Source organism: Cnephaeus nilssonii (assembly GCF_951640355.1).
Source record: "Cnephaeus nilssonii genome assembly, chromosome: 17".
Classification (NCBI taxonomy): Eukaryota; Metazoa; Chordata; class Mammalia; order Chiroptera; family Vespertilionidae; genus Cnephaeus; species Cnephaeus nilssonii.
The window spans coordinates 33,915,340-33,943,276 of record NC_137088.1 but is presented as its reverse complement, the minus strand read 5'-3'; the positions used below and the strand labels follow the sequence as shown (position 1 = coordinate 33,943,276).

Sequence of the window (27,937 nt, the reverse complement as noted above, 5' to 3'; positions counted from 1 at the left end):
GTGGTTAGGGGCAATCAGGAAGGCAGGCAGGTGAGTAGTTGGGAGCCAGCAGTCCTGGATTTTGAAAGGGATGTCCGACTGCCCGTTTAAGACCGATCCAGGTAGGATCGGGCCTAAACGAGCAGTCGGACATCCCTCGAGGGGTCCCATATTGGAGAGGGTGCAGGCTGGGCTGAGGGACACACACTCCTGTGCATGAATTTCGTGCACCAGGCCTCTAGTGTCATATAAAAACCTGCACATGAATATTCATAGCAGCATTATTCCTACTAGCCAAAAAGGAGAAACCCACTGTCTATCCACAAATGAACAAACAAATGTAGTATACATCAACAGAATCTATGTATATAAAAGCCTAATATGCAAATTGTCCCTGCAGGAGTTTGACTGGGAAACCGATCGCTCGTTATGATGTGCATTGACCACCAGAGGGTGGTGCGAAACGAAGGAAGGCGCCAGCCGGCAGCCAGAAGGAAGGCCCTAGCCAGCAGCCAGAAGGCCCCAATTGGCCCTGATTGCCGGCCAGGCCTAGGGACCCAACCAGTTCGTGAATTTCGTGCACCGGGCCTCTAGTATTATCATAAAAAGAAATGAAGTGCTGATTAATGCTACATCATCAATAAACCTTGAAAACATTATGCTGAGTGAAAGCAAACTAGACACAAAAGGGCACATATTGTATGATTCCATTTATATAAAATGTCCAGAATAGGCTAGGTGATAAAAAAGCCAGAAAGTAAATTAGTGGTTGCCTATTGTTGAGGGAATAGGGAATTGTGGGTGGGGGGTGGAGTAGAGGATGGGCTACCTAAGAGGTGTAAGGTATCTTTGGTATAACGAAAAATGTTTTGGAGTTAGATAGTAGTGATGGTACACAACCTTATAAATATATTAAAAGCCACATAATTGCATAATTTAAAAAATATATTTTATTGATTTTTTACAGAGAGAAAGGGAGAGGGAGAGTTAGAAACATTGATGAGAGAGAAACATCTATCAGCTGCCTCCTGCACACCCCCTACTGGGGATGTGCCTGCAACCAAGGTTCATGCCCTTGACCAGAATTGAACCTGGGACCCTTGAGTCCGAAGGCCAACGCTCTATCCACTGAGCCAAACCAGTTAGGGCTAATTGCATAATTTAAATAGGCAAATTGTATGGTATGTGAATTATTCTATATAATAAAAGCCTAACATGCTAAGTGTCCGGTCGTCCGTTCAACTAATCAAAGCATGATATGCTAAGGCCGCTCAACCACTCACTATGATGTGCACTGACCACCAGGGGGCAGAAAACCAGTCACTATGACGTGCACTGACCACCAGGGGGCAGACGCTCTGACCGGTAGGTTAGCTTGCTGCTGGCGTCTGGCCTATCAGGACTGAGCCAGAAGGGCCGGACACGCCCTGGAGCCCTCCTGCGGTCCCTCCCCAGCCCCGATCATGCAACGATGGGGTCCCCCAGCCTGGCCTGCGCCCTCTTGCAATCTGGGACCCCTCAGGGGATGTTGGAGAGCTGGTTTCAGCCTGATCCTGCAGGCTAGGCAGAGGGACCCCACTGGTGCACAAATTCATGCACCGGGCCTCTAGTACTTTAATAAAGCTCTTAATATTTTTTATTTATTTATTTATTTATTTATTTATTTTAAAAAAATATATTTTATTGATTTTTTTTTTTTTTTTACAGAGAGGAAGGGAGAGGGATAGAGAGTTAGAAACATCAATGAGAGAGAAACATTGATCAGTTGCCTCCTGCACACCCCCTACTGGGGATGTGCCCACAACCAAAGTACATGCCCTTGGCTGGAATCGAACCTGGGACCCTTGAGTCCGCAGGCCGACGCTCTATCCACTGAGCCAAACCGGCTAGGGCAATATTTCTTTTTTTAAAAAAAAAATATATTTATTGATTCTTTTACAGAGAGGAAGGGAGAGGGATAGAGAGTTAGAAACACCGATGAGAGAGAAACATCGATCAGCTGCCTCCTGCACACCCCCTACTGAGGATGTGCCCGCAACCAAGGTACATGCCCTTGACCGGAATCGAACCTGGGACCCTTCAGTCCGAAGGCCGATGCTCTACCACTGAGCCAAACCGGTTTCGACAAGCTCTTTGTATTTCTTTTAAAAAAAGAATGAATAAAATATGCAATCCAAGGTGTAAGTAGTCAGGACAGAGGTCACCTTAGGAGGGCAGGAAATTCTATTCTGTTCTTAACCTGGGTGGTGTTTTTAACCATGGTAATGTTCTCTCTGATAATTCAGTGTGTTATACACCTATAAATTGTGAACTTATGTATCTTATACTACAATAAAGTTTATTTGAAAGTATTAAAAAATATTCTACAAGCCCTGACAGGTTTGGCTCAGTGGATAGAGAGTCGGCCTGCGGACTGAAGGATCCCAGGTTAGATTCCAGTCAAGGGCATGTACCTTGGTTGTGGGCACATCCCTAGTAAGGGGTGTGCAGGAGGCGGCTGATCGATGTTTCTCTCTCATTGATGTTTCTAACTATCCTTCTCCCTTCCTCTCTGTAAAAAATCAATAAAATATATTTAAAAATATATATATATTCTACAGGACTCAAAGGAGCTTTCTAAATAGTAAGCCAAAAGTGACCTTGGCCATACTTCACTGGAACCTGCTGAGCCTTGACCCTGTGCCACTCTGGAGCTGTGTGATGGGTACACAGAGCATTCTAAAGTTGGCCTTGCCTTCAAGTATCTGGAAGTGGGTAGAGTAGGGTGGGGATGGAAGGCTAAAAGGGAAAAAGTGTGGGTTGGGCACTTAAGACTGCTATTTGCCAGCTTTGCAATTCTGCCTGAGCTACAGTTTATAATCTCCAGGACTCTGGCTCCCTCACCTGTTAAGGGATACACTTGCAAATTTTAAGATTCCTTTTATATGAGAAGCCCAAAACCCTCAACAAATTTGCCTGAGAGGGGACATGGGTCAAGTTGACATGGGTTACAGGCTGCCTGTAGCTCAGTAATAAATGTAGACTGGATGAACAGCCTTAAATATTCCTGGGATTCAGCAAAGGGATGCTTAATTCTGGAAGTGACAAGTAAAGGGAAAATACTTAAGAGAGAAGGTGTGGTGTGTTCTACTTGCACTAGGGGCAGTTTGAAGGCAAAGTGATGCTATGATGGGAACTCTCAAAAATTCTTGTAGCTGTGTAGATTAGAGCCTAATACTATGAACAGATATCAAGGTAGGAAATGGGCACATACTAAGTTGCGGGTTCGATCCCTGGTCAAGGCGCATATTGGAGGCATCCAATTGATGTTTCTCTCTCACATCAAGGTTTCTTTCTCTCCTTCTCTCCTCACCACTTCTCTCCTCTTTCTCTAAATATCCTTGGGTAATGATTTAAAAATAAGTAAATAAATACAAATAATAAATAAAAGAAATCTACATAACATAAAAAATATAAGCTGAATTTCTGACTACTGAAATGTTTGTTTTCCATTTTTTCCTGCCTACCTTTTCAGTACCTGATGACAGTCTTAGCCTACTTTTTCTCTTCCTTCAACCTCCTCAAGTTGCAAAGAACAGGACAGGATCTTTTAGTTCACACTGAAGTATAAATGCCCACCCCGGTGTGTGTTATATGTTGGCCAGAGTACTTGCACTCTGACCAGGAAACTGCTGATCCAAAGGACTACTAACTGCTAGTCCAAAGGACTCAATTAAACTTGGTAAAAGTATGTTTAGCCGCAGGTCTTCAAGGCCTGGTCTGTGTGACTCATGCTTAAAGGGTAAAATAAGCTGTGCCACTTCACATTCTTTCTAACGTTAACCATGCTTGCTTCAATACACAAATATTTACTGTCTAAGACAGTTTTAAAACCCTGCTCCTCTGGCAAGCCCTTCCTGATCCCTCAGGTTGGTATACATGTCTCACTCTGAGCTCCTGCATTATAACTCTCTCCCAGGGCACTTATTGTAACTGCCTGTTGAAGCCTACCCCGGGGGGCATGAGGGTACATTTACTATTTCTCCTTTTACTCCCAAAGCCAGGCACATATTAGGCCCACAATGACTGCTTAGTGAGTGAACACTTTTAAATTTCGGGAATAAATAAGAAGTCTTTTTTACAGTACTCAATCCTGGGACTCTGCCTACCCCTTTCTTTGTTTCACTCTACTCTTGTGCATGTCTGCTAATTAGATATGCTATTGGTACTGCGCAACACTTGCCTTGGAAGTTTATTATATAAACCAGCAGTCACCAACCTTTCGGACCTCGCGGACCACTGGTGGACCACCGGTTGGTGACCGCTGATTATAAACCAAGGAATACTGGCTTTCATGGACATGCCTGGGATTATGAGGTTGATGGGAAAATTCATACATTTTCAACATGGAGTGAGAACTTTCTCTATTCATCATAATATAACACTGCCTTGGTAGCATTTTTAAAGGAAATAATCCTCAGAAAACTTTACTGTAGTTTACACACAGTCCTTTTCTAAAAGATGAAGAGCCCACAGGCAGCACTGGGCTAATGAGCAAATATTTTAAAAAAGAGTTTCTAAACTGTAATTTATTTTGGATTTTGGCTGCAACATTCCCATAAGTTATTAATAGGGCAACAAAGTTCACACCCTCTGAAAAAAAACAGATTGCGCAGGCCTAATATGTTACAAATATCAATCAGGAACTTCCGACTTCTCCTTAACATCCCCAGTGAAAAAAACGAACAATGTAAAAAATGCCTAAGTGGGTAAATGGTTTCAAGTAGAGGACACCTCCATCCTGAACTGAAATGTACAACATCTTCCTTTTATTTTTAATTTCAAAAGATCATTAAATAACAAGTGTAATGAAAGGTCAATGGACAAAGAGTTAAACCCTCTTTGTGCTGCAACTTGAATCACAGAGAGAAGAATCCACAGGAAGCTGCTGGTCTTTAAAGTGCTTACCCCTTACCTCACACAGAGGATTAAAACCTTATAATGTCCATGTGCCACATTCCTAAAGAATTACTTCTCTTGAAGACTGTTAAGTCCAGCTCTTCTTTGTTAGTATAAAGTCAATGAAAGAATCAAAGCAGAATATTATAAATCAGCCCCATTTATAACAAAATTAATCAGTTCTTCAATTTTCCAGGTGATAATATGTTTAAAAAAGATGAAACTACAGCCCTAAATTTACTGGCACAAAAACAAAGATCCAAAGTCAACAACCACTACCTATAATTATGTAAAACAATGATGTTTTTAAGAGCAATATGGTTCACAAACTGTTCATAGGCAGATTAACCTGCTGAAAACAATAATAAACAAGCAAACGGCTTTTGATCCCCTGAATTTACCCAGCATACTCAAAAGAAAGTGCCTATAAATAATCTAGGTGCTAAGCACAGTAGACACTAAAATTAATTCCTTCAAATAGGTGTCTAAATCCACTGCTATTTTATCAACTGCTCGGAAAACAAGTATCTGTGAAATACACTGCATTACAAGGAGGGTTCCCTACAGAAACAGAGAGAACCAGAAAAGGCTTCAATATCACAGTCTTGTTTTCTTCAGGACCCTTACACTTACCATGTTAAAGAATCTCTGCAGGTTAATTTACATTTTTCCTCAGCAATCTTCCAGACCAGAGCGTCCAACCCAAATGACGAAGGGTTGGTTGGGGAACTCACAGGCATTTGCTTTCAAACTGCCACCGCAGATTCCATTCCCTAAAACCTGACAAGGCTGTATAAAGATGCCCTTTCCATGACCCTGCTCTGCTGAAGGTCAAGAACACTATCACTCCTTGTAACTAAGGAAGCAAAATTGTCATGTTCCCGCTGTTTCACCAGCTGCTTAAGCAGTCTGTCTAATAATATGATTTGCTTCTAGGGAAGTTGTACTTGGTTTAACAAAGTTCTCCCTTCACCTACATTGTTACCTTTGCTAAATGCTCCCAACCCCTTTCCCTGTAAAGACCACCTGAACTGAGAGCTCCTAAGAATGTTACCATGGAGTCCAACCAACTCAAAATAGTTTTAAAACTTTAAGGAGTGGAGGGAAGATTTGGAGAACTCAGAAATACCACATTCTACATACAGCATTTTCAACTTCATAATATATTAAGCTAATCTTTTTAGACAGGGTCCTTGCAAATTCCTTATTCATTCAAAAAGAAGGCAACAACATAACATCTATATTACATACAAAAACACCCACAAGAAAAACAGCACTGGGCTCATTTAATAAACATTTAACTACATCTCCTTAACATGTGAATACAGGTCAGAGTTTTAGCCTTTGTAGCCTCCCATTCTGGCAGGAGGATGAGCAAAGGCAGTGCAAAGGGAGCACTTTAACAGGCCATGGAATGGCTTCAAGTCTAAGCCTCACCCTTCCAGCCAGGCCACAGAGGAAATGGAGCTCCTGAGGTCACAGTGAATTAGAGGTGGGGCTGGAACTAATACCCAGATTCTTTGGCTGCCGGCCAAGAGCACTTGCCACTAAAGCCAACCTGAAGCCTCCTGTTTGCCATGGAGACTCACCTGTTTTAACACCTTAACAACTAACATGAAACAAATACTGGTTAGTCACCAAAACAAATGAAGTCTGGGGAAGGGTGGGAAGAGTTTATAGATATTTACTTTTATATAGAATGGGGGAGTTTAGAGAGGAAGGAAACTAAAATATTAAGTTCTCCACACTGTTACAAGTTTGTATGTGTACTAACTAACTTAAAATAATCTAAGTTAAGAGAATATGTCATCCATTTTTCAAATTCTAGCACAAACCTAGGCTCCCAACCCAGAAAGGAAAAATTAATCAAGGGGGGGAGGGGGAGACATGATTCTCCTTTTAAAAATGGGAGATTACAGTCTCTCCCTACCTCAAGTATTTAAAGTTCTAAAAAACATTACACTCTATTCACTAAGTACAACTAATAAATGATGTATAAAAGGAAAGATTAATCCAAGTAAACAAAATGCTCCAAGGTCCAACTGTTGAGGTCAATAGGTCTGCTCCTCTTATCATAAAAATTTGTTCATGCCCTCTGACCTGGTAATTCTACTTCTGGGAATCCACCTTACACAAACTATCATAAATACTGAAAGGGCTCTATCAGTGTGTAGTCCTAAATTATTTTTCTAGGGAACATAGTAATTCCCTCTCTCAGGGAATCCATATGAGGCAGATCCTACCTCCAATTGTAGAAGTAGAGAATGCCAGATACTTGCTGGTCTGGTATCTCTTGAAGGGCAAGGGGTCAATCAGATGCAAGAGCCTGAGACTTAGCACTGGCAGCAGGAATGTTAAGATAGGAGGAGGGTCTTAAGGTCTGCCCCATTCTTACTAAATGTTATTTCTTACTAATGTTAAAATGTGGCAGAGTATTTTGCAGGTGCATCTGCAAATAGGATGAGCTGACAGTAACTCAACAAGATAAATGAGGCCAAGAAATCAATCAACAAGTAACTAACCAATTAGTGTATGTAAGTGATAGCTAAGCCTTTCTTCAGGAAGGCAGAGTTTTGGATATGAATACTGTCTCCTTTACTAGCTAAAGTAAATAAAACCACCTTGTGACAACCACGTCTCTTTTTTGGAATTGAGCACCCCAAGTGGCGAACACCTTGAGTTCAGTAACAAGAGCCTCATGTCTGGCCTCAGCATCGTGGTGTGCTCCTACAGCTTTATCAGATAGGTGCTTCAGTAAGATCTGGGTATGGTTCCTAGCTACAAAGCTATTTATCCAGTACTCCTGGTAACTATCAAGTTATCCATCCATCCATCCATCCATCCATCCTTCCTCACATACATTTTAACTCAAATGTTTTTAAGAATCCCATTTCTGCTTAAATTTTTATAAACATGTTTTTATTGATATTTTAGAGAGAGAGGGAGAGGGAAAGGGAGAGGGAGAGGGAGAGGGAGAGGGAGAGGGAGAGGGAGAGAGAGAGAGAGAGAGAGAGAGAGAGAGAGAGAGAGAGAGAGAGAAACATCGGTATGAGAGAAACACCGATAGGCTGCCTCCTGCATGCCCCCTACTGGGAATCGAGCTGGAACCCCTGACATATGCCCTGACTAGAAATTCACCTGGTAACCGTTTGGTCCACAGAACAATGCCCAACTAACTGAGCCACACTGGCCAGGGCTAAATAAATATATATATATATATCTTTTAATTTATTGACCTTTTATATATATTGATATATATGTATGTGTGTGTGTGTGTGTGTATATATATATATATATATATATACATATATATATATATATCTTTTAATGTATTGATTTTAAAGAGAGGGAAAGAAAAAGAGAGAGAGAGAGAGAAGGAAAGAGAGAAAGGGAGGCAGAAAAAGAGAGAGAAATAGAAACATCAATTTATTGCTCCACTTAGACATTCATTGGTTGCTTTTTGTATGTGCCCTGACCAGAGATCAAACCTGCAACCTTGGCATACTGGGAGGATACTCGAACCAAATGAGCTACTGGGTCAGGGCAAGAATCCCATTAATAGAGAAAGGTCAGAATCAACTTTAATACCCCATACTAGGTGGTGAGTTAGTAAATTATATCATGTTCTCTTGATACAAAATTATGTAGCTATGAAAAAAGAATGGTCATACAGGTTATGAAGAAATCTGTGGAAAAGACAATTACATTTACTCTGTGAAGTAACGAAACACTAAGTTGTATGTGAACTATGATTATAATGGGATAACATACCTGTGAAAAAAAGACCAAAACTGAACACATTTATTCATTTAATAAATAAATCTTAATATTGACTGTTTACTATATTCCAGGCACTGTTTTAGACATTGGGAACACAACAGGGAATAAAACAAAGTTCCTGATTTCCAGTAATTTATATTCTAGTGTGATAAATAACATGTATACAAGTCTGTTAGTGATAAGTGCCACAGAGAAAACTAAGAGTAAGAAGAATAAAAAGTGAGAGAAGTAGAGGTAAAAATGATTATTTTATATGGGGAGGTGTTAAGGTAATAAAAATAGTGATAGATGGGTTGAAATGGTGAAAATAGGGCTTTCTTCTCCTTTTCAATTTTTTCCAGAATGTTACATCACTTTTATGGTACATTTGAAAAATATGTTTCAGAAACCAGTTACCTTTTAACCCTTTCCACTCGCTTGCTTTTTTTCTCGATTCCTTTATTCTAATGCTAACCGTGTCGAGTCACACTCGACATCCGAGTGCAAAAGGTTAAACCAGCAAATATTGCTAGAAATTGGTATGAGTGATCTTACTTTCAACCCAAATCTGAATAGTGTTCTTTATACTTCTTTTCCTCATTTTTAAAAGAAAAACTTCTCTTCTACCCATCCAGAAAAAATAAGAAATCTCTTTATTTTGTAAGATGAGATAAAACTCTACTGTGAAAAATAATTCTCAGTCTCCTTGCCCTCCTTGCCTATTAAAGAATTGCTACGGATGATATTTTAAAACTAGGCTATGTTTCTGCAATTACAAATCTAAATGGAATTATCCTATTAGGCACACTTAGAATGCCAGCTCCTATTTGGGTGGTTCTGGACAAGTCCCTTGATTGTTCTGAGCCCCTGTTTACTCATTTGTGAAATTTAAGTTAGTATCTCTTATCTCACAGGATATTATGAGGATTAAATGAGGAAATAAATATAAAGTGCAATGTACAGGGGTGGGCAAAAGTAGGTTTGCATTTATAAGTACATGAACGAGTTTATTCTTGTATTATTATTTATAGACTAGAGGCCCGGTGCACGAAATTCATGCACGGGGGGGGGGTCCCTTAGCCCAGCCTGCACCCTCTCCAATGTGAGACCCCTCGAGGGATGTCCGACTCCCCATTTAGTTGGTTGCCCCCAACTGCCCTCCCCTGCAGGCCTGCCCCCCCCCAACTGCCCTCCCTTGCAGTTGTGGGTGACCAGGCCTGCAGGGGAGGGCAGTTGTGGGCAAGATCAGGCTGGCAGGAGAGGGCAGTTGAGGGCAACCAGGCCGGCAGGGGAGGGCAGTTGAGGGCGAGATCAGGCCAGCAGGGTAGGGCAGTTGGGGGCGAGATCAGGCCTGCAGGGGAGGGCAGCTGGGGGCGAGATCAGGCCTGCAGGGGAGGGCAGCTGGGGGCGAGATCAGGCCAGCAGGGGAGGGCAGCTGGGGGCGAGATCAGGCCGGCAGGGGAGGGCAGTTGGGGGCGACTAGGGATTGGGCCTAAACGGGCAGACATCCCCCCAAGGGGTCCCAGATTGGAGAGGGTACAGGCTGGGCTGAGGGACACCCCGCCTGTGCACAAATTTTGTGCACCAGGCCTCTAGTCATATATATAAAAGGCTAATATGCAAAGTGTCCCCTCAGGAGCTTGATTGGGAGACCGGGAGTTTGATCGCTCGCTATGACATGCACTGACCACCAGAAGGCGGGGCGGAACAAAGAAAGGCCCCAGCTCACAGCCGAGGAAGGGAGGCCCTTTTCAGCAGCCAGAAAGCCCTGATCGGCCCTGATCGCTGGCCAGGCCTAGGGACCTTACCCATGCTTGAATTTCGTGCACCGAGCCTCTAGTATAAATATAGAGCATTCCTATTATAATTTCCCCAAGGAAAGCAAGTGTAGCACTAAACCTATGAACCTGAGTAAAATGTCTAGTTTGTGTGTGTGTGTGTTGTTTGTTGGTAAACAAAATGGTTTTGTTTCTAATTCTCTATTTCCTAAGACCAATAAAAGGATATTGTCTCTGAAGTCTTTTAAAAGTATCAGGCACTAAAGATATACTGGTATACCTCAAATGCAGTGAGATTTTTAACAAAGATGTTTTCTGTGACAGATCATCACTACGCTGGCTGAAGACATACCATGGGAAGTTATTTTGGTAAAGCCCCTTTACAAGGACATCATATTTCCTTGTTTTCTCCTTTTTGACAATTCTTTTCATCAACTCTTTGTTTCTTACCATATTACAAATAAGTCTAGTCTTTCTTATTCTAACACTACTTTCATTCCAGTTCCCCTGTAGGCCTGTTCCTATTTCTACAAAATAACTTCATCTTATTATTTTTACAGTCATAGCTTATTTAAGTATGTACAACCATCTGATTTCTCCATTATATCTTCTATGATATCTGTGTCTGATCATTTACATGAAATACAGATTACTTTATAATAAATTGCTTTCCTTTTGTTTCTCTTGCATATAGTTATTGTACTACATTGATTTTAAAAATTTATTTGTGCTTGAGTGGTTATATTCCCTATGAGTATTATTTTGGTATAGTGAATGGGTCATTAAAAACACTGCAATAAAAAGGAGGCACTGGTTCCAAAGGAACTAAAAACCCCTAAGTCATACAATGTGTATTCAATAAATGCTTGCTGAATAAACTACTAACCTAATCAATGGCCCAGCTACTTCATGCATATAAGGCTATATGATTGCTAAAAATCTGTTTAAAAACAAAAGCAAAAAAAGAAGAAGAAAATAAAAATAGCAAAAACTTTGAAGATACAATTAAACCCAGATAGCTTTCAGCAATTCTATTTTTAGCCTAGAGAAATACACCCACAAGTAAGCCCAAGGAGGCATCGTATACAATTCATCTTCAAGAAAATTTGGAAAACTTAAACGTGTAGACCATCATATTTAGTGTGATTTTTAAAAATTTTGTTAAATTTTAAAACCTATATATTCCTAGTTACATATACATGAGCACTTAGGAAGATGACACACCAAACTTAAAAGTAAAAAATTTCTAAGAATTGTTACCATACAAACCAGATTCTCTGATCACACTATGATCACACTATGATTAAAGTTAAAAAAAATTAAAAGAGAATTATAAATATAAAATCTAGTTATAAAACTTCCAGAGAAAACCAGAAGAAAATCTTTGTGATATTAGGTTATGTAAAGATAAAAATATAACATCAAAAGCATGATTCATAAAATAAAAAATTGATAAAGTAAACTTCACAAAAATAGAAAAAAAATCTGCTCTTCAAAAATACTGTTAAGAGAATGAAAAGATAAGTCACAGATTGGGAGAAAACATTTGGAAACCACGTACCTCATGTATCCAGAATATATAAAGAATTCTCAAAACTCAACAAGAAAGCAAACATCTCAATTTTTAAAAATAGGCAAAGGATTTAACAGACACTTCATCAAAGGTGGCAAATATCAAGATGCTTAACATCCTTTTCATTAGAGAAATGCATATTAAAACCACAATGAAAAAACAGTACACATCTACCAGAATGCCTAACATTTACCATGTGACCCAAAAAGTCCACGCTTAGAGTATCTACCCAAGAGAAATAAAAGTATATGTTCTCACGAACACTTACACAATGCTCATAGCATTTTTGTAATAGTAGAATGAAAACAACCCAAGTGTCCATCAATAGGAAAATAGATAAAAAAGAAACTGTATATACACACAATGGATTACTACCATAAAAAATAATGAACTACTAGATCTGAGAGCCAAGATGGTGGTGTAAGTAAACACTGTACTTGCCAAGTTCCACAACCACATCAAAATTACAAAAAAAATACAGAACCATCAATCAGAACCATCTGAAATCTGGCTGAATGGAAGGAAGTCTAGAGAAGTAAAGAAGAAAGCACATTGAGACTGGTAGGAGGGGCAGAGGCGTGGAATGAACTGGTCTGACACCCATGTGTGGCGTGTTTTTAATCGGGAGGGATATCTAGGCTGTGGAGGCCTCCTGTGAGGAGCAAGGGGTCTCAGCGCTGTGAAGAGAAGCCCCCATAATTTCGGGTAATAAAAACCCGTAGGGCTTGTGGCTGAGTGACATGCAGGCTCTTGGAGACCCAAGCAGTTTCCTCTTAATGGGACAGTGAATGGACTTACTCTGACTCGATCCCTCTGGGCTTCAGTGCTGGGGCAGTGGCGTGGGGGGGGGGGGGGGGGGGGCGCAGAGATCCAGAATTGTCTGGCATTGGAGCAAGAACTCAGGAGTGGCTTTCTCCCAGACAAGGGTCCTCACTGAGGTCAGTGTTCCTATGCTGACACCTCCCCCGTCCAGAGCTGACTAGCAGCCATATCTGAGTTTCCATCAGCTTGTCTCATACTGTTCACTCTGCCCTGGTGATTTCCTAAGACCCTGCCCCATCCAATTTGATGCCCAATCCAAGCTGTTTGCAGTGGATTTTCCATATGAATGGCCTGTCCTGGCTCAGGATTCAGACTTTCCTAAAATCTCTCAAACAAGCAACAGCTGGCATCAGCAAGACCAGCACTAGCAGCAGCCTGCCTTGCTTCACAGGTTGGCCTTGCCTGGGTACTTCCAAACCCAACACAAGTAGCAGCCATCTGCAGATCGCTCTGTAGCTCACTGGTGGCCCCAGGCAGTGGCTGACTTTGCACCCGGTGGACAGCTTCAGACCATACCAGATTACAACTCTACTCATATACAGGCAACACACTCAAGGGCAGACTCAGTGAGCACCAAAGCCCCACTGAAGCAAGTCCTACTGCAAGTCCTATTCCATAAAGTATCTGCTGCACAGCAACTCTTCCACTGTAGTTGGAGCTGGTCCTCATAGCCAACTGACCTGGGGAGTCAATTCCTCCTAGTGACCCTAACAACAATCAGGGCTCAACTACAATAAGACAGTGTACACAACCCACACAGGGGCGCACCTGGAGTGCTCAGCTCAGGTGACTGGGGAGGCTGAGCCACTGGGCCCTACAGGACACCTACTACGCAAGGCCACTCTACCAATTCCAGGAGACATTAGCAGCTCTATCTAATACACAGAAACAAACACAGGGGAGCAGCAAAAATGTAGAGACAAAGAAACATGTCACAAATGAAAGAACAGAAGAAATCTCCAGAAAAAGAACTAAGTGAAATGAAAGCAAGCAAACTACTAGATACAGAGTTCAAAACAATTATTACAAGGATGCTCATGAATCTTAATGATAACTTCAAGGGACTTAGTGAGAACTTCAAGGATCTCAAGTGAGAATTTCAAGGGACTTAGTGAGAACATCAGAGACATGAAAAAGGACCAGTAAGAAATGAAGGATACACAAAGGAGAAGGAGAAGGAGGAGGAGGAGGAGGAGGAGGGGGGGGGGAGGGAGGGACAGGGGGAAGGATAAAAAATATCAACACTAAAATGGCAATAAATATACACTGAGTGGTCAGATTATTATGATCTCTGAACGCATAATAATCTGGCCACTCTGTGTGTGTATATATACATATACATATACATACATACATACATATATATACACACACACACACACATTAGAGGCCCGGTGCATGAATTTGTGCATGGGTGGGGTCCGGCCAGCCAGGCCAGGGGGAGGGGACATGGGCGGTCGGCCAGCCTGCCTGCTGGTCGAACTCCTGGTCGAGGGGACAATTTGCATATTAGCCTTTTATTATATAGGATATACACTGAGTGTTCAGAGATCATAATAATCTGGCCACTCAGTGTATATCTATCAACAATTGAACCTAAAAAACAAAATAAATGAACAAGGAATCTAATGACAAAATAAACTGATGACTAAAATAGAACCAGGGCATGGGAACATGGAATAAACTGCTGAATCTCAGAGGGAAGGGGTAGGGGCAGGGGGAGGGGGCTGGAAGAGATTAATCAAAGAATTTATATGCATATATGCATTACCTATGACACAGAAAATAGGGTGGTGAAGGCCTGGGGTGAAGTGGGAACCAGGTGACAGGGGACAAGGGGGTAAAAGGGGAACATCTGTAAAACTTAACCAAGGAAGTAAAAGAGCTGTACACTGAAAACTACAAAACACTGCTGAAAGAAATTAAAGACATAAATAAATGGAAAAACATCTTGTGTTCATGGATTGGAAAATTTAATATTTTAAAGATGTCAACATCACATAAAGCTATCTACAGATTCAATGTAGTCCCTATTAAAATGGCAACAATGTTGTTTTGTAAAATAGAAAAATCCATCCTAACCTTTATAGGGAATCTCACAGGACCCAAACTGCTAAAACTTACTCCAAAGCTATAGCAATCAAATCACTATGGTAGAGAGATAAAGGCAAAAATATAGACCAATGTAATAGAATAGAGAGCTCAGAACCTTGAGGATTTATACAAGTAAAATAAGCTAGTTGGAAAAAAACACAAGTTCTATATGATTCCATTTATATGAGGTATAAAAGCAGTCAAAGTTATAGAAGGTAGAATGGTGGTTGTCAAGGGCTAGGGAATGGGAAATGGAGAGTTGTTAATAAATATAGTTTCAGTTTTACAAAATAAAAAGGTTGTGGAGATCCGTTGCACAACAATGTGAGTATAATTAACACTATTGAACTGCATATTTAAAAATGATTAAGCCCTGGCTGGTGTTATTCAGTGGTTAGAGCATTGGACTGCTCACTGAAGGGTCTTGGGTTCAATTCCCAGTCAAGGGCAGGTACTTGGGTTGCAGGTTCAATCCCAGCCTTGTTGGGGTGCGTGCAGGAGGCAACCAATCACTATGTCTCTCTCATTCCCTTCCACTCTGTCTATAAATCAATGGAAAAAATATCCTCAGGTGAGGATCAACAATAACACACACACACACACACACACACACACACCAAGAACAAGAAAATATTAAGTGTTGGTATGGAAAATAGTATGGCAGTTCCTAAAAAAATTCAACATAAAATTAGCATATGATCCAGCAATTCCACTTCTGGGTGTATACCCGAAAGAACGGAAAGAATGAACTTTAAAGGTATTTATTTGTACACCCATATTCATAGCAGCATTTTTCCTTTTTTTTTTTTTTTAGAGAAAAAGAGGAAGTGGGGAAGCGGGGGAGGGAGGGAGGGAGGGGGAGAGAGAGAGAGAAACAAACAACAGAAGGGTGTCTCCTGCATGCACCCTGATCCGGGATTGAGCTCACGACCTGGGCATGTGCCCTGACCAGGAACTGAACCAGTGACCTTTCCGTGCATGGGACAATGCTCAACCAACTGAGCCATACTGGCCAGGGCTGTCACAGCATTTTTTGCAAAAGAATCAAGAGGTGAACACAATCCACGTGTCCATGGATGGATAAACTGATAAACAAAATGTGGTATACAGATACAATGGAATATTTTTCAGTTTTAAAAGGTAAGAAAATTCTGATATATGTTACAATGTGGATCAACCTTGAGAACATTATGCTAAGTCTGTCACAAAATGACAAATATTCTATAATTCCATTTATATGAGGTACCTCAGGTAGTCAAATTCAGAGAGTAAAAATCGTGGTTGCCAATGGCTGCAGGGAGAGGAAATGGGAGTTAGTGTTTAAAGGATACAGAGTTTCAGTTTGGGAAGATGAAAAAGTTCTGAAGATGGATGGTGGTGATGTTTGCAAAATAATGTGAATGTACCAAATGCCACTGAACTGCACACTTAAAAATGGTTATAACGATAAATCTTCCATTTTATACAATAAAAAAACACACAAAACAGCTCAGTTGGTTAGAGCATTGTCCCAATACATCAAGGTTGCAGATTCAATCCCCGGTGAAGGGCATATATAAAAGTCAACCAATGAATGCATAAATAAGTGGAACAACAAATTGATGTTTCTTTCTCTCTCTTCCCCTTCCTCTCTAAAATCAACTAAAAATACCACAAAATAACCTCTCTCAAAAAAGGACAATGTCTTACACTGATTTAAAAAACAAAACAGAGTAAGAATATTTTTATAAATAAAAAGTTAAATATCAGAAGAGATCAATTTAGAGAGGGAGATTTGGGGATAAAAAGAGGGTGGGGTGGTTCAGGAGCTTGCTTCTCTATTTCAAGCCAAACATAGTACTGGCCAACTTTTAAATCTATGTATATATATACTTTGACAAGAAAATAAAAGTTTAAATGTCCAGTTTGTAAGAGGGCAGAATAATAAAATTTAATGCAATGAGTTACATCTTTCCAGAATACTGGAAACTTGAAACCTGAGCAATGACTTTGCTTTCTCCTGCTTAAGGATGTAGCCTTGCCAATACTGAGTTTTATTCAGAAACGAAAAAAGCCCTATGTTTTTAAACATTCTCTTATATGGAACATTAAGTTTTATGTAATGGTGATGCAAGCCATAATGATAAAAAGAATAATGGGGTTGTAAGAATTTGGCTATTTTTTCAGTGATGACAGAACCTTCCTGTTCAAAGAACATCTGATGGCTTGGAGCCCCTTACACAGCCCAGGGACCAAGGAATAGTCTTGCCAAGTTCTATAAAGCCACCTCACTTCCATTGTGGAAAAATAAAAGCAACTTATACTTTGGGTCTATGAGTGGTCTCTTTCTGCCAATCAGTAAGTGACTCAAAGTGCTCCAACTCTTAATTCCTAAATTTCTCCTAACTGAAAACATCTTAGAGTTGAATAGTGTCTTTACTTCATTTAGGCAATGATGAAGAAATACACATATGTATTTGTCTGTGTGTGTCTGTTTTAAATTTCCAGTTAGAGAGGGAAATCTTAAATGTTTAAAGAATACTGAAGCCCTTTACAAAATTTATTTCATTTATGTAAAGCAAAATTCTACTGTTACATATGATCAATCTCCCACTGCTTTAATTACAATTCTCATCTGTCAACTATCCTTTTTAAAAAAACTAACCATATTGTTTTTTTTAATTTTTATTGATTTCAGAGAGAAAGGAAGAGGGGAGAGAGATAGAACCATCCATGATGAGAGAGAATCATGAATCAGCTGCCTCCTGCAAATCCCCCACTGGGGATCGAGCCCACAACCCGGGCATGTGCCCTTGACTGGAATCGAACCTGGGACCTTTCAGTTCACAGGCCGACGCTCTATCCACTGAGCCAAACCGGATAGGGCCATATTGTTCTTTATCCATAGTCAATTCCATAGTACATAGATTTAGCAGAACCCCGAATTCCAGACTTCTGATACTCCATGATCATGGAAACAATTATTTTATTTTATTTTTTTTAAAAATAAGAGTGCTATTGACTCTTACAAAGTGTTACAATTAAAATCTGGAAAATGAAGGTATAAAGACAATTGTGCAAATCCAGAAAACTGATTATACTATTAGCATTAAGGATATTTTAAAAAAATGGACTTATTGTATAGTGGTTAAAAGCTGGGCTCTGAAGTCACTCAGATAAGTGTTTGAAACCTGGCAAAATAAATCTCTCTCTGTTTCTTCTTATTTAAAGTGGGGAAAACAATAATGTTTTCCTTATAGTGTTAGTGGAAGTATTAAATGAGATAATAGGCTTAGCATAATACCTGGTATACTGTATCATATAGTACATGGCATATAACTATAGTTATACATTAGATATATTTACAAAATTTAAGTCAAACTGAACGGGGTGGGCAAAAGTAGGTTTATAGGGGTATGTGAAATATATTATTCATTACTAGAGGCCTGGTGCACAAAATTCGTGCATGGGGGGAGGGGTCCCTCAGCCCAACCTGCACCCTCTCCAATCTGGGACCCCTCGAGGGATGTTCGACTGCCCATTTACAGGGATCGGGCCATGGGGGTGTGGCCAGCCTGGGTGAGGGGCTGAGGGCTGTTTTCAGGCTGGCCACACCCCCTTCATGGTGGGGGTCCACACAGGGGTGTGTCTGGCCAGCTTGGGTGAGGGGCTGATGGCTGTTTGCAGGCTGGCCACACACCCCCAGTGACCCAAGCTCCCAGACCCTCCTTTTTTTCTTTTTCTTTTTTCCAGCGCCTCCTTGAGTGGAGGCCAGGGTCGGCTGGAAGCAGGTATCTGGGATTTATTTATCTTCTATAATTGAAACTTTGTAGCCTTGAGCAGAGGCAAGGGCTGGCCAGGGTGGGTGGGAAGCTTAGCTTCCTCCATCACCAGGGGCAACCCAAGCCTCCTGCTCGCTCCAAATCTGTGGCTGCCGCCATCTTTGTTGGGTTAATTTGCATACTCGCTCCTAATTGGCTGGTGGGTGTAGCAGAGCGATGGTCAATTTGCATGTTTCTCTTTTATTAGCGTAGATAGTATTATTTCTATATGACTGTAAATCTACTTTTGCTCACCCCATATATACAGCCACATACTTCACAACAACATTTTAAGTCAACAATGGACCATATATATATAAAATGGTGGTCCAAAATAATTATAGTGGAACTGAAAAATTCCTATTGCTTAGTGACTGTATTATTCACGTTGGTGGTGATGCTGGTGAAAACAAAGCTACTGTGCTGCCAGTTGAATAAAAGTATAGCACATACAATTTATATAATATACTAGTGGCCCGGTGCATGAATTTGTGCACATTGAAAGGAAATTAATTAGAAGAAATATTTTAGTATCACTATTCGCCCTTTCTCTATAATAGAAGTGTCAACCAAATTCATGATCGACAATGACAGATTGAAACACACACGTGCGAGCTTTATATTGCACAAGTCAACTTAGCCTTTTATATATACACCAGAGGCCTGGTGCAAGAAATTCGTGTACTCCGGGGGTGGGGGGGGAGGATCCCCTAAGCCCTGCCTGCGCCCTCTCGCAGTCCAGGAGCCCTCAGGGGATGTCTGAGCAGGGCTAAGCTGGCAGTCGGACATCCTTAGTGCTGCCGTGGAGGCGGGAGAGGCTCCCACCACCGCCGCTGCACTCGCCAGCCATGAGCCCGGCTCAGGACTTCTGGCTGAGCAGTGCTCCTCCTGTGGGAGCACACTGACCACTAGGGGGCAGCTCCTGCGTTGAGCATCTTCCCCCTGGTGGTCAATGAGAGTCATAGCGATGGGTCGTTCTGCCGTTCAGTCGATTTGCATATTAGCCTTTTATTATATAGAATAAACTTGCTTAATTAGACCTGCTTTCTGATGTAGCTAAACTTTTTCCAGCCTAGTGAAGCACCACAACTTCTCTTTCAGGTAATTGTCAGCAACACAGCAGTAAGTATCAACACAAAGCAGATTATTATTGTAGATCATGCAGGGAGAACAAAGGGTAAAATATTTAACTGCAGCAGTGTTTGACTATATTCTGTGCAGTGAGAAAACCTGAAGTCATTTTCAAGGTCCACCATTTCTTTCTTCTTTTCAGTCAAATCAAGTTTCTAAGCTTTCTAAATCTGTTTTCCAACTAATGAAAAGAAAATAGGATTCTACCGAGTCTCCTATCTACCTACTCCAGGACTTCTGTGAGGATCAAATGAGATGAGGCACAGGAAAACGCTTCACAGACGTTTTGTTAAAGTGTAAAATGTTTGCACCTGGCTAAAAAGCATGTCGTGTTCCTGGGCTGAAGAAATCCAAGAAGGCTAGTCGCTAGGGAGAGGAAGCTGGGTGTTGCTATGTGACATCATTACCTGGTGCCCACAGCCACGTTTCTGGGCTGGGCTTTGGGCCACATTTTACGCCATGGGGTCTCGGCAGCGTCGGCTGTGATTTGGTAGGGGTGTTGCTCCGGGGTAGTGGCGGGGCCTGTGTCCCACTTGGGGGAAGCCAAGTGTTGCTTTGTGGGCACCAGGTCTGCAGTGCCATTTCTCTGTAAATGACCAGTGTGTGTCACAGCAGCTCCTGTGTTGAATGTCTGCCCCATGGTGGTCAGTGCGCGTCATAGCGACCGGTTGGACGAACACTTAGCATATCAGCCTTCTAATCTACACTAATAAAAGAGTAGGATGCAAATTGACTGTACCTTCGAGACGCCCACCAGCCAATCAGGAGTGAGTATGCAAATTAACCCAACAAAGATGGTGGGTTAATTTGTATACACAGGCGCCGAGTGGCCGGGGGCGTTCCGCACCGCCCCAGCCGCTCCGAGCCTCTGGGCAGTGTGGGAAGGCAGAAAGGCAGCTCTGGGCCAGAGCAAAAAGGCAGCTCCGGGCCAGAGAAAAGGCGGTGCTGGCAGCCAGGGTAAGGAAGGCCCATTCTTGCACGAATCTTCGTGCATTGGACCTCTAGTATATAGATAATACCTGATAGTGGTAATAAGCGACTGTTAATGGTTTATGTATTTACTATACTATATTTAATTTATATGTATATTTATTGATTTCAGAGAGGAAGGGAGAGGGAGATAGAAATATCAATGATGAGAGAGAATCATTGATCGGCTGCCTCCTGCACGCCCTCTACTGGGGATCGAGCCTGCAACCTGAGCCCTTGACAAGAATTGAACCTGGGACCTTTCAGTCTGCAAGCCGATCCTCTATCCACTGAGCCAAACCAGCTAGGGCTACACTATACTTTATATATATACATACATACATACACACACACACACTATACTTTTTATCATTATTTTAGAGTATACTGTGTTTTTGGTTGTTGTTAATCCTCAGTTGATATTTTTTCTATTGCTTTTTAAGGGACAGAGGGAGAGGAGAGAGAGAAAAAGAGAAATGTTGATGTGAGAGAGACATATCTACCAGCTGCCTCCAGCACACACTGGAAGGCAAGAGCAAACTCGCAACCCAGGTACATGCCTTTGACCGGGAATTGAACACAAGACCCTTCAGTGCACAGGCCAATGTTTTACCACTTAGCACCCAGCCAGGGCTAGAGTGTATTCTTTACTTCAGCCTCATACACCTCATGTTTACCATGTCTCCTGATTGCATCATTTTCTTTTGTTCGATTTAATTTTACATTGTTTTGTACAGTAACATGCTGTACAGACTTGCAGTCTAGGAGCAATAGGCTATACCAGCAATTTTCAACCTGTGTGCCACAAAAGGCACACTAGTGTGCCATGAGAAGTCTTAAACATGCAATACCTGACTATTTACTCAGGGGCACTAACTTCTTTTCCTTTAGATTGTCAAATAATAAAATGACAACAGCCAACACAACAACAGCCATTGGGTGTGAATGTATCAAAATTATACCTTTTTTTTGCCTGATCAGCAAAATATATATTTTTTTTGGTGTGCCACAGAATTTTAGTAATTAGTAACTAGTTTAAGTGTGCCACGAGATGAAAAAGGTTGAAAAATGCTGACCTACACCATATAGTAAGTTGGCTATACCATCCAGGTTTATGTAAGTACATTCTATAATCTTTGTACAACAAAACTGCCTAACAATGAATTTCTTAGAACACATCCCCATTGTTAAGTGGCACATGATTGTAGCTTCAAAGTTATTAAGCTCAAAATTTCAAAGAACACACACACATACTTATCCCTCAAAACAATAGCAAGGAAATTTAGGGAATATTTTAAGTAGAAAGATTGCTTTTGCACTCCTATTAAGAATGCCTCCTCTTATTTTGGAAATCTCCTAAAACTGCACTTTTTGCCATGGGTAACAATAGTTGCACTAAGTTAATACTATATAAAACTCCATTTCCTGAAGGAAATACAGTACCTGATCAAAAATTTTAGGTAGCAAATTTTCTGAATACATACACAAAATATATTATTGAATAAGTTACTATAGGTTACTAAACTTTTCCCCTAAAGAATTAATGATGACCTTTTTACAGCAGTGATCCATAACTAGTCTCCAAATCAGCCTCAATTGGAAATTGTATTAAATGCAAAATAACCCTAAATATTTGGGGGGGGAAAAAACAACAAAACACCAAAAATCCACAATGGTTTTTTAAGAAAATTATTCCTATCAGAAACTAAAACAACAAATAACCACAAGCATTTTGATAGTTGATAGGCCTTTCTAAAATATAGTACTAAAAAATGTGTGAAATCCATCTATTATCATAGTTAGTTAATATTAATCATTATTTATTGGAGGAAGGGGATGATTACACTGTTGCCTTAAAGTTCGTGGTTGATCTAAAGTGTGAAAAATCTGCTCACTACTTTTATTGGTTTAAACAGGTATGTGTGAACTTAGTTTTTATTTTTAAAAATCCTTTCTTTAAATGTACATTTTTTGATAAATTGGCATTTTTACCCTAGAAATATGAGTAAAAATACAAATCTGAATCCTTCTAATGGCTCCTAGTTCCAATATGATGCATGGTTTATTGGAAGAAGTGAAACAGAACTGGGTCAGTGTGCCCTTGGCCAATTACTTGCCTTTGAGCCTTGCTTTCCTCACTTATGAAATGGGAATAATGATCATCCCAACCTCATATGGTTGTGGCGATGATTAAAGACTATTCATAGGACCTGGTACAGAGTGAAAAGATCTGGCCCTATTTCCCTCCTTTACACCTCAAGTTGCCTAGCTATTTCATGACTTTTTATAGGTTTCTGACTTCTGCCACCCCACTTCCTTGGGTCCGTCTGACAAATGTTTATTTATCACTCAAGACCCACCTCTAGGATCACCTTCCTCACATGGAATTGTACTTCTCACCCTGCTTTATAATTACTTTTTAACCCATTCCTGAAAATGCTAAAGGAAGGACCAATGGCTCATTCATCTCCATATTTCTCAGCACTAAGCAAAATCTCCAGTATAAGGTAGATGGTCAATAATGACTGCAGAATGCACATAACTGGGTTTTCCACTATACTATGATATTAGCAAAGTGGCAAATGTGAAATAAACTAACACAGGACCTTGGAGTTAAAGCTGTACCCACATGTTTGAAAAGCATCAGATTCTTTTAGTTTTCAAGGTGAAATTTTTTTTAAGTCACTTACTGTATGCAGCTAGGCTACACTATTCATGCAAAAGAATAGGAGTAAATGCTCTTGTCATTTTCATTTTTTCTTCCATGGGAGCATCCTCCTCCTTTGGATTTAGATTACATCCTGACTTCATTGGGACTGTTTTCAAACAACAGAGCACACTGATGTACTTTTCCTATCAAAAGCAAGGGTGCTAGCTATTGTGCTAGCCCCTGTCACTCACCTCAGCCACCTGCTGGGTCCCCACTCTGTGCTGAACCAGCCCCTCCATATTTGTAGCCATGGTGAAGCAAGATCATTAGAGAACCTGTTTGGAAAGATGCAGCAACTTCTATCAGGTGGGGAGAAACCAGGCTACTTGAAAAATATCAGCAATCAAAATTCATCTTTGGTAATGTTTTGTACAGATTTTTTCCTTTATAGAAAACAGGCTAAGCATATCTGGATATGCTGCACCAGATTCTTCAATTACAGGTACCAAATTTAATTAGCAGAAACAACATTAGCAAAGTGTCAAATATGTTATGACTAAGACAGAACCTTGGAGTTAAAGCTGTACTTTCAATGTGGAAACAAGACTTCCCTTGGTAAATATAGACAAAGATGGATTTGGAACTTTAATTATCAGGTCTCTTGGGTTGTAACAGTTTGGTTCACCTCGCAGGGAGGTGGGAACCACACCTTTTTGTTTAGCTCCCTGAATAAGAAAGTGGCTATCTGAGAAAGGTGTGGTCAACTTCCAATACAGAGCACTAGATTGCTATCATCAACTATACTTCTGTTACTAGTGGCAGTGTGAGAACGCTGCCCAGGTGCTATCACACCTCACTCTTAAGTTAAAAGGCAAATACTATCATTAACAAAGAAAGAAGTAGACTGCATTACTAAAGTGGGCTAAGAACATGGTACCCATACATTTATCAATTTATATTTGAAGTCTTCATTAAATTAGAAAAACAAGACAATTCAGCTTCCTATTAATAGAAAAAACAACAGTGTAATCATTTGTAAAAATTGAGGAAGATCATCTAAAGACCAAAAATTGTGCTAGTCTCCTGGGTCAGGATCATTTGAGTACTAGTGTTTTTGATGTAACAGACCTCCTGGTCTCTTTAGGTCATAAAAGATAGCTACCCTGAACAGTCCCTAAACCCATGCCATTAGAATACTCTACCACAAAGAATTCAGGATAAAGGAATTCTACTTTGTATCTAATTCCTGGACAAATCAGAAAGACTTCATTATTGACTGCAAGGTCCCATGGTTAATGGGAGAACAAAATTCTGGTATTTATTTCCAGCATTTACATATAAAAACTATATGGTACTACTGAGTGTATAATATACACAAATGCATAAACATTTCATTTCTTTGGCCCTTTCTCAATCACAAATTAGACTACTTCACAATGTAATTTTATAAACACTTTCCTGTAGTTCTTACCTAAAATATTATCCTATATAAGAAAAGCCCAGTGACCGAATGGCGGAATGACCAGAACGACTGGTCGACCAGTCACTATGATGCGTACTGACCACCAGGGGGCAGACGCTCAAAGCAGGTGGTCAGTGCGCTCCCACAGTGGGAGCACCACTTGGCTGACTGATCCCCGCAGGCCACTCTCTGGTGACCTTCTATATCATTCTATCCACTATTAGATAGTTCCTTCTATGATCATAATTCCCCTTCAGATTATTTTATTGCCAAGATGGTAATGCAAGAGATGGGAGCATGACACTGTGATTGATAAATATAAAATAATTGGCCCCTGTCTTCAAGGAGTCAACAACCTGTAAGAGCAGGTACTGCACCAACTGCCACAAGAATACCAGGTCACCAGTGTCAGTAATTCATCTTCACATAACAGTACATGATCTGAAATTACAGAGGTAGTGTTTCTGGTTATTTATTCTTTTTAATAAGTAGTAAAGACTTTTAACTTTTGTTTACTTTTCATTGTTTCTAGAAGAAAAATCATAGAGAAAAACTCTGATCTTTTCCCCCAGTTACAGTTTGGTTCCAACTAAAAGAAATAACATCATTTCACACGTACCAGAAAAGTTTCTGAACAACCTGGTGTTAAAAACACAATTATTGCATGTGAAAAGTCTAGAGTTCCTTCTTTTTCTATAAAAACAGAGCTCTCAAAAGAACTCTCTAAGGAATAAAATGGATAAAGATAGCCAATAGGTATTATATAAGAAATAAAATCTAAACATGCAGCTGCAACTGTTATTTTACCACTTTTAGGTGTTACAAGCATTTCTGTTGCTGTTATTAACAGCTGTTTGATGCAAGAAATTTATGAATTTGAATATCAGAAATATCAATAGGGAATATTATTATGTAGTATAGAAATAAGAGTACTAGAAAGGCTTATCTTTCTATTGGGTTTCCCTAAAAGAGGTAGCTTGATCCTTCAAGTTTTGATTTAACAGATGACTGATGGCCTGGTAAAGATGACTTAGTAACTTAGAAAATTGTCTGTAATGACTCACTTAAACACTAAATTTAAAGGCCCATCAACCTCACATAGGACTTGGGGGCTCCAAGATACTGCTAACAACCAGTAGATTCTAGATGTTAGGTCACAAAGGAAGATGTAGTAATTAACATGTTTAGCTTAGAAAAGTTAAATATTAATTCTTTGTTGGTTACATAAATTATAAATATCTTCTGCTATGTAGCACATCTATGGTGTCTTTTGATGAATAGAAGTTCTTAAATTTAATAAGGCTAAATTTGTCAATATTTTCTTTTACAATTTGTACTTTTATGTTTTATGTACTTTTATTTATAAATTAAAAAAAATCTTATCCTACCTGAAGGTCAAAAGTTTAATGTTTTGCCCTGGCCGGTGTGGCTCGATCAGTTAGAGCATCGTCCCATGCACCGAGGGGTCGTGGATTTGATTCCCAGTCAGGGCACATACCTAGGTTGCGGGTTCAACCCCTGGTTGGGGCACATATGGAAGGTACCCGATCGACATTTCTCTCTCTCTCTCCCCTCCCCTTCCTCTCTCTCTAAAATCAATAAAAACATATCCTTGGGTGAGAATTTTTAAAAAAATATAATGTTATGTATTATAAATGTTAAAGAGTTTTGTCCCTCACATTTAAGTCTTCAATTCATCTGCAAATTGATTTTTGAGTTTGATGAGAAGAATCCATTTTTTCCCCCTATATGGATAATCAATTTTCTAGCACCATTTCTAAACAACCTATCCTTTTTGCCTACCATATCTTAGGCTTCCCTGTATGTGTGGATGTAATTCTAGGTTCTCTATTCTATTCCACTACTGTTCTACTTATCTTTCTCCATGCCACTACCATTATCTTATTACTGCAGTTTTATAATAAATCTTGCTCTGTTAGGGCAAGTGCATCCCCTCCCTGCCATTTTGCTCTCTTGCCCACACCAACTTCCTAGACTATCTCAAACACTCATGACCCGGAGCAGCAACCTTTCTTTATAACTTAAATTCTTACAATTCTTGATCTCACTCTTGATTTTCTGCCTTCAAAGCAGCTTCAGGCATCATCAACAGCAGTTTTGGAACTGCTTAAAAATGAACAAGGAAGAATGTGTGCACCTTCTGGAAAAATAAGCAAAGACAATGAGTGAGAATAACGTTGAGAGAGGTATCGAAAGAGAAATTATGAAAAGCAAGTGCTTTCAATAAAGATTTAAATCCAGTGAGAGCAGATAAAAGTGAGGGGGTAATTTTAAAAAATATTTTCCATTTCATCATTTTTGAAAATATGTTAAGTCGCAAACTATATTCTATTCTCATATATAAATAAGAAAGACAGGGCCTTCTTTCAGGATATCACAATGTAAGACATCAGGAAGTGAGGGAAAATATTTAACTCAAGTGCATAGGTAAAAAAAAAAAAAAAGATAATGCCAGAGGGCAAGACTCTCACCTGAGAGCTTCTCTTACTGCTATCACAGCAACAGGTAATCCTAAAGACAGAAAGACCACATAGTAGGAAGGAAAGGTAGAGCACTTTGACAATGGTTGTCAATTAGGAGGCAACCCCCTAGAACAGTGGTTCTCAACCTTTCTAATGCTGCGACCCTTTAATACAGTTCCTCATGTTGTGGTGACCCCCAACCATAAAATTATTTTCGTTGCTACTTCATAACTGTAATTTTGCTACTGTTATGAATCATAATGTAAATATCTGTGTTTTCCGATGGTCTTAGGCTCTACAGCAGCGGTTTGCGACCCACAGGTAGAGAACCGCTAGCAGGGTCGCCTAAGACCATCGGAAAACACAGATATTTACATTACGATTCATAACAGTAGCAAAATTACAGTTATGAAGTAGCAACAAAAATAATCTTATGGTTGGGGGTCACCACAACATGAGGAACTGTATTAAAGGGTCGCAGCACTAGAAAGGTTGAGAA

At 40.2% G+C, this 27,937-nt stretch overlaps 1 protein-coding gene across 9 annotated transcripts in view; it reads right to left on the bottom strand.

The window, feature by feature from the left end:
• Positions 1–27,937, bottom strand: part of NR2C2 (nuclear receptor subfamily 2 group C member 2) — a 93,404-nt gene that overhangs the window by 52,786 nt on the left and 12,681 nt on the right. For 2 of the 9 annotated variants that reach the window (XM_079795171.1, XM_079795175.1), the window contains exon 2: positions 23,745–23,828. The exons of 2 other annotated variants lie outside the window; for them this stretch is intronic. In XM_079795171.1, coding sequence (XP_079651297.1) covers positions 23,745–23,804 — 60 coding nt within the window. In that variant the 5' untranslated portion in view covers positions 23,805–23,828. Of the gene's footprint in view, positions 1–23,744; positions 23,829–25,311; positions 25,397–27,009; positions 27,720–27,937 lie in introns of those variants that run through there. 5 more of the 9 variants (XM_079795173.1, XM_079795172.1, XM_079795174.1 and 2 more) reach the window with 5 other exon arrangements.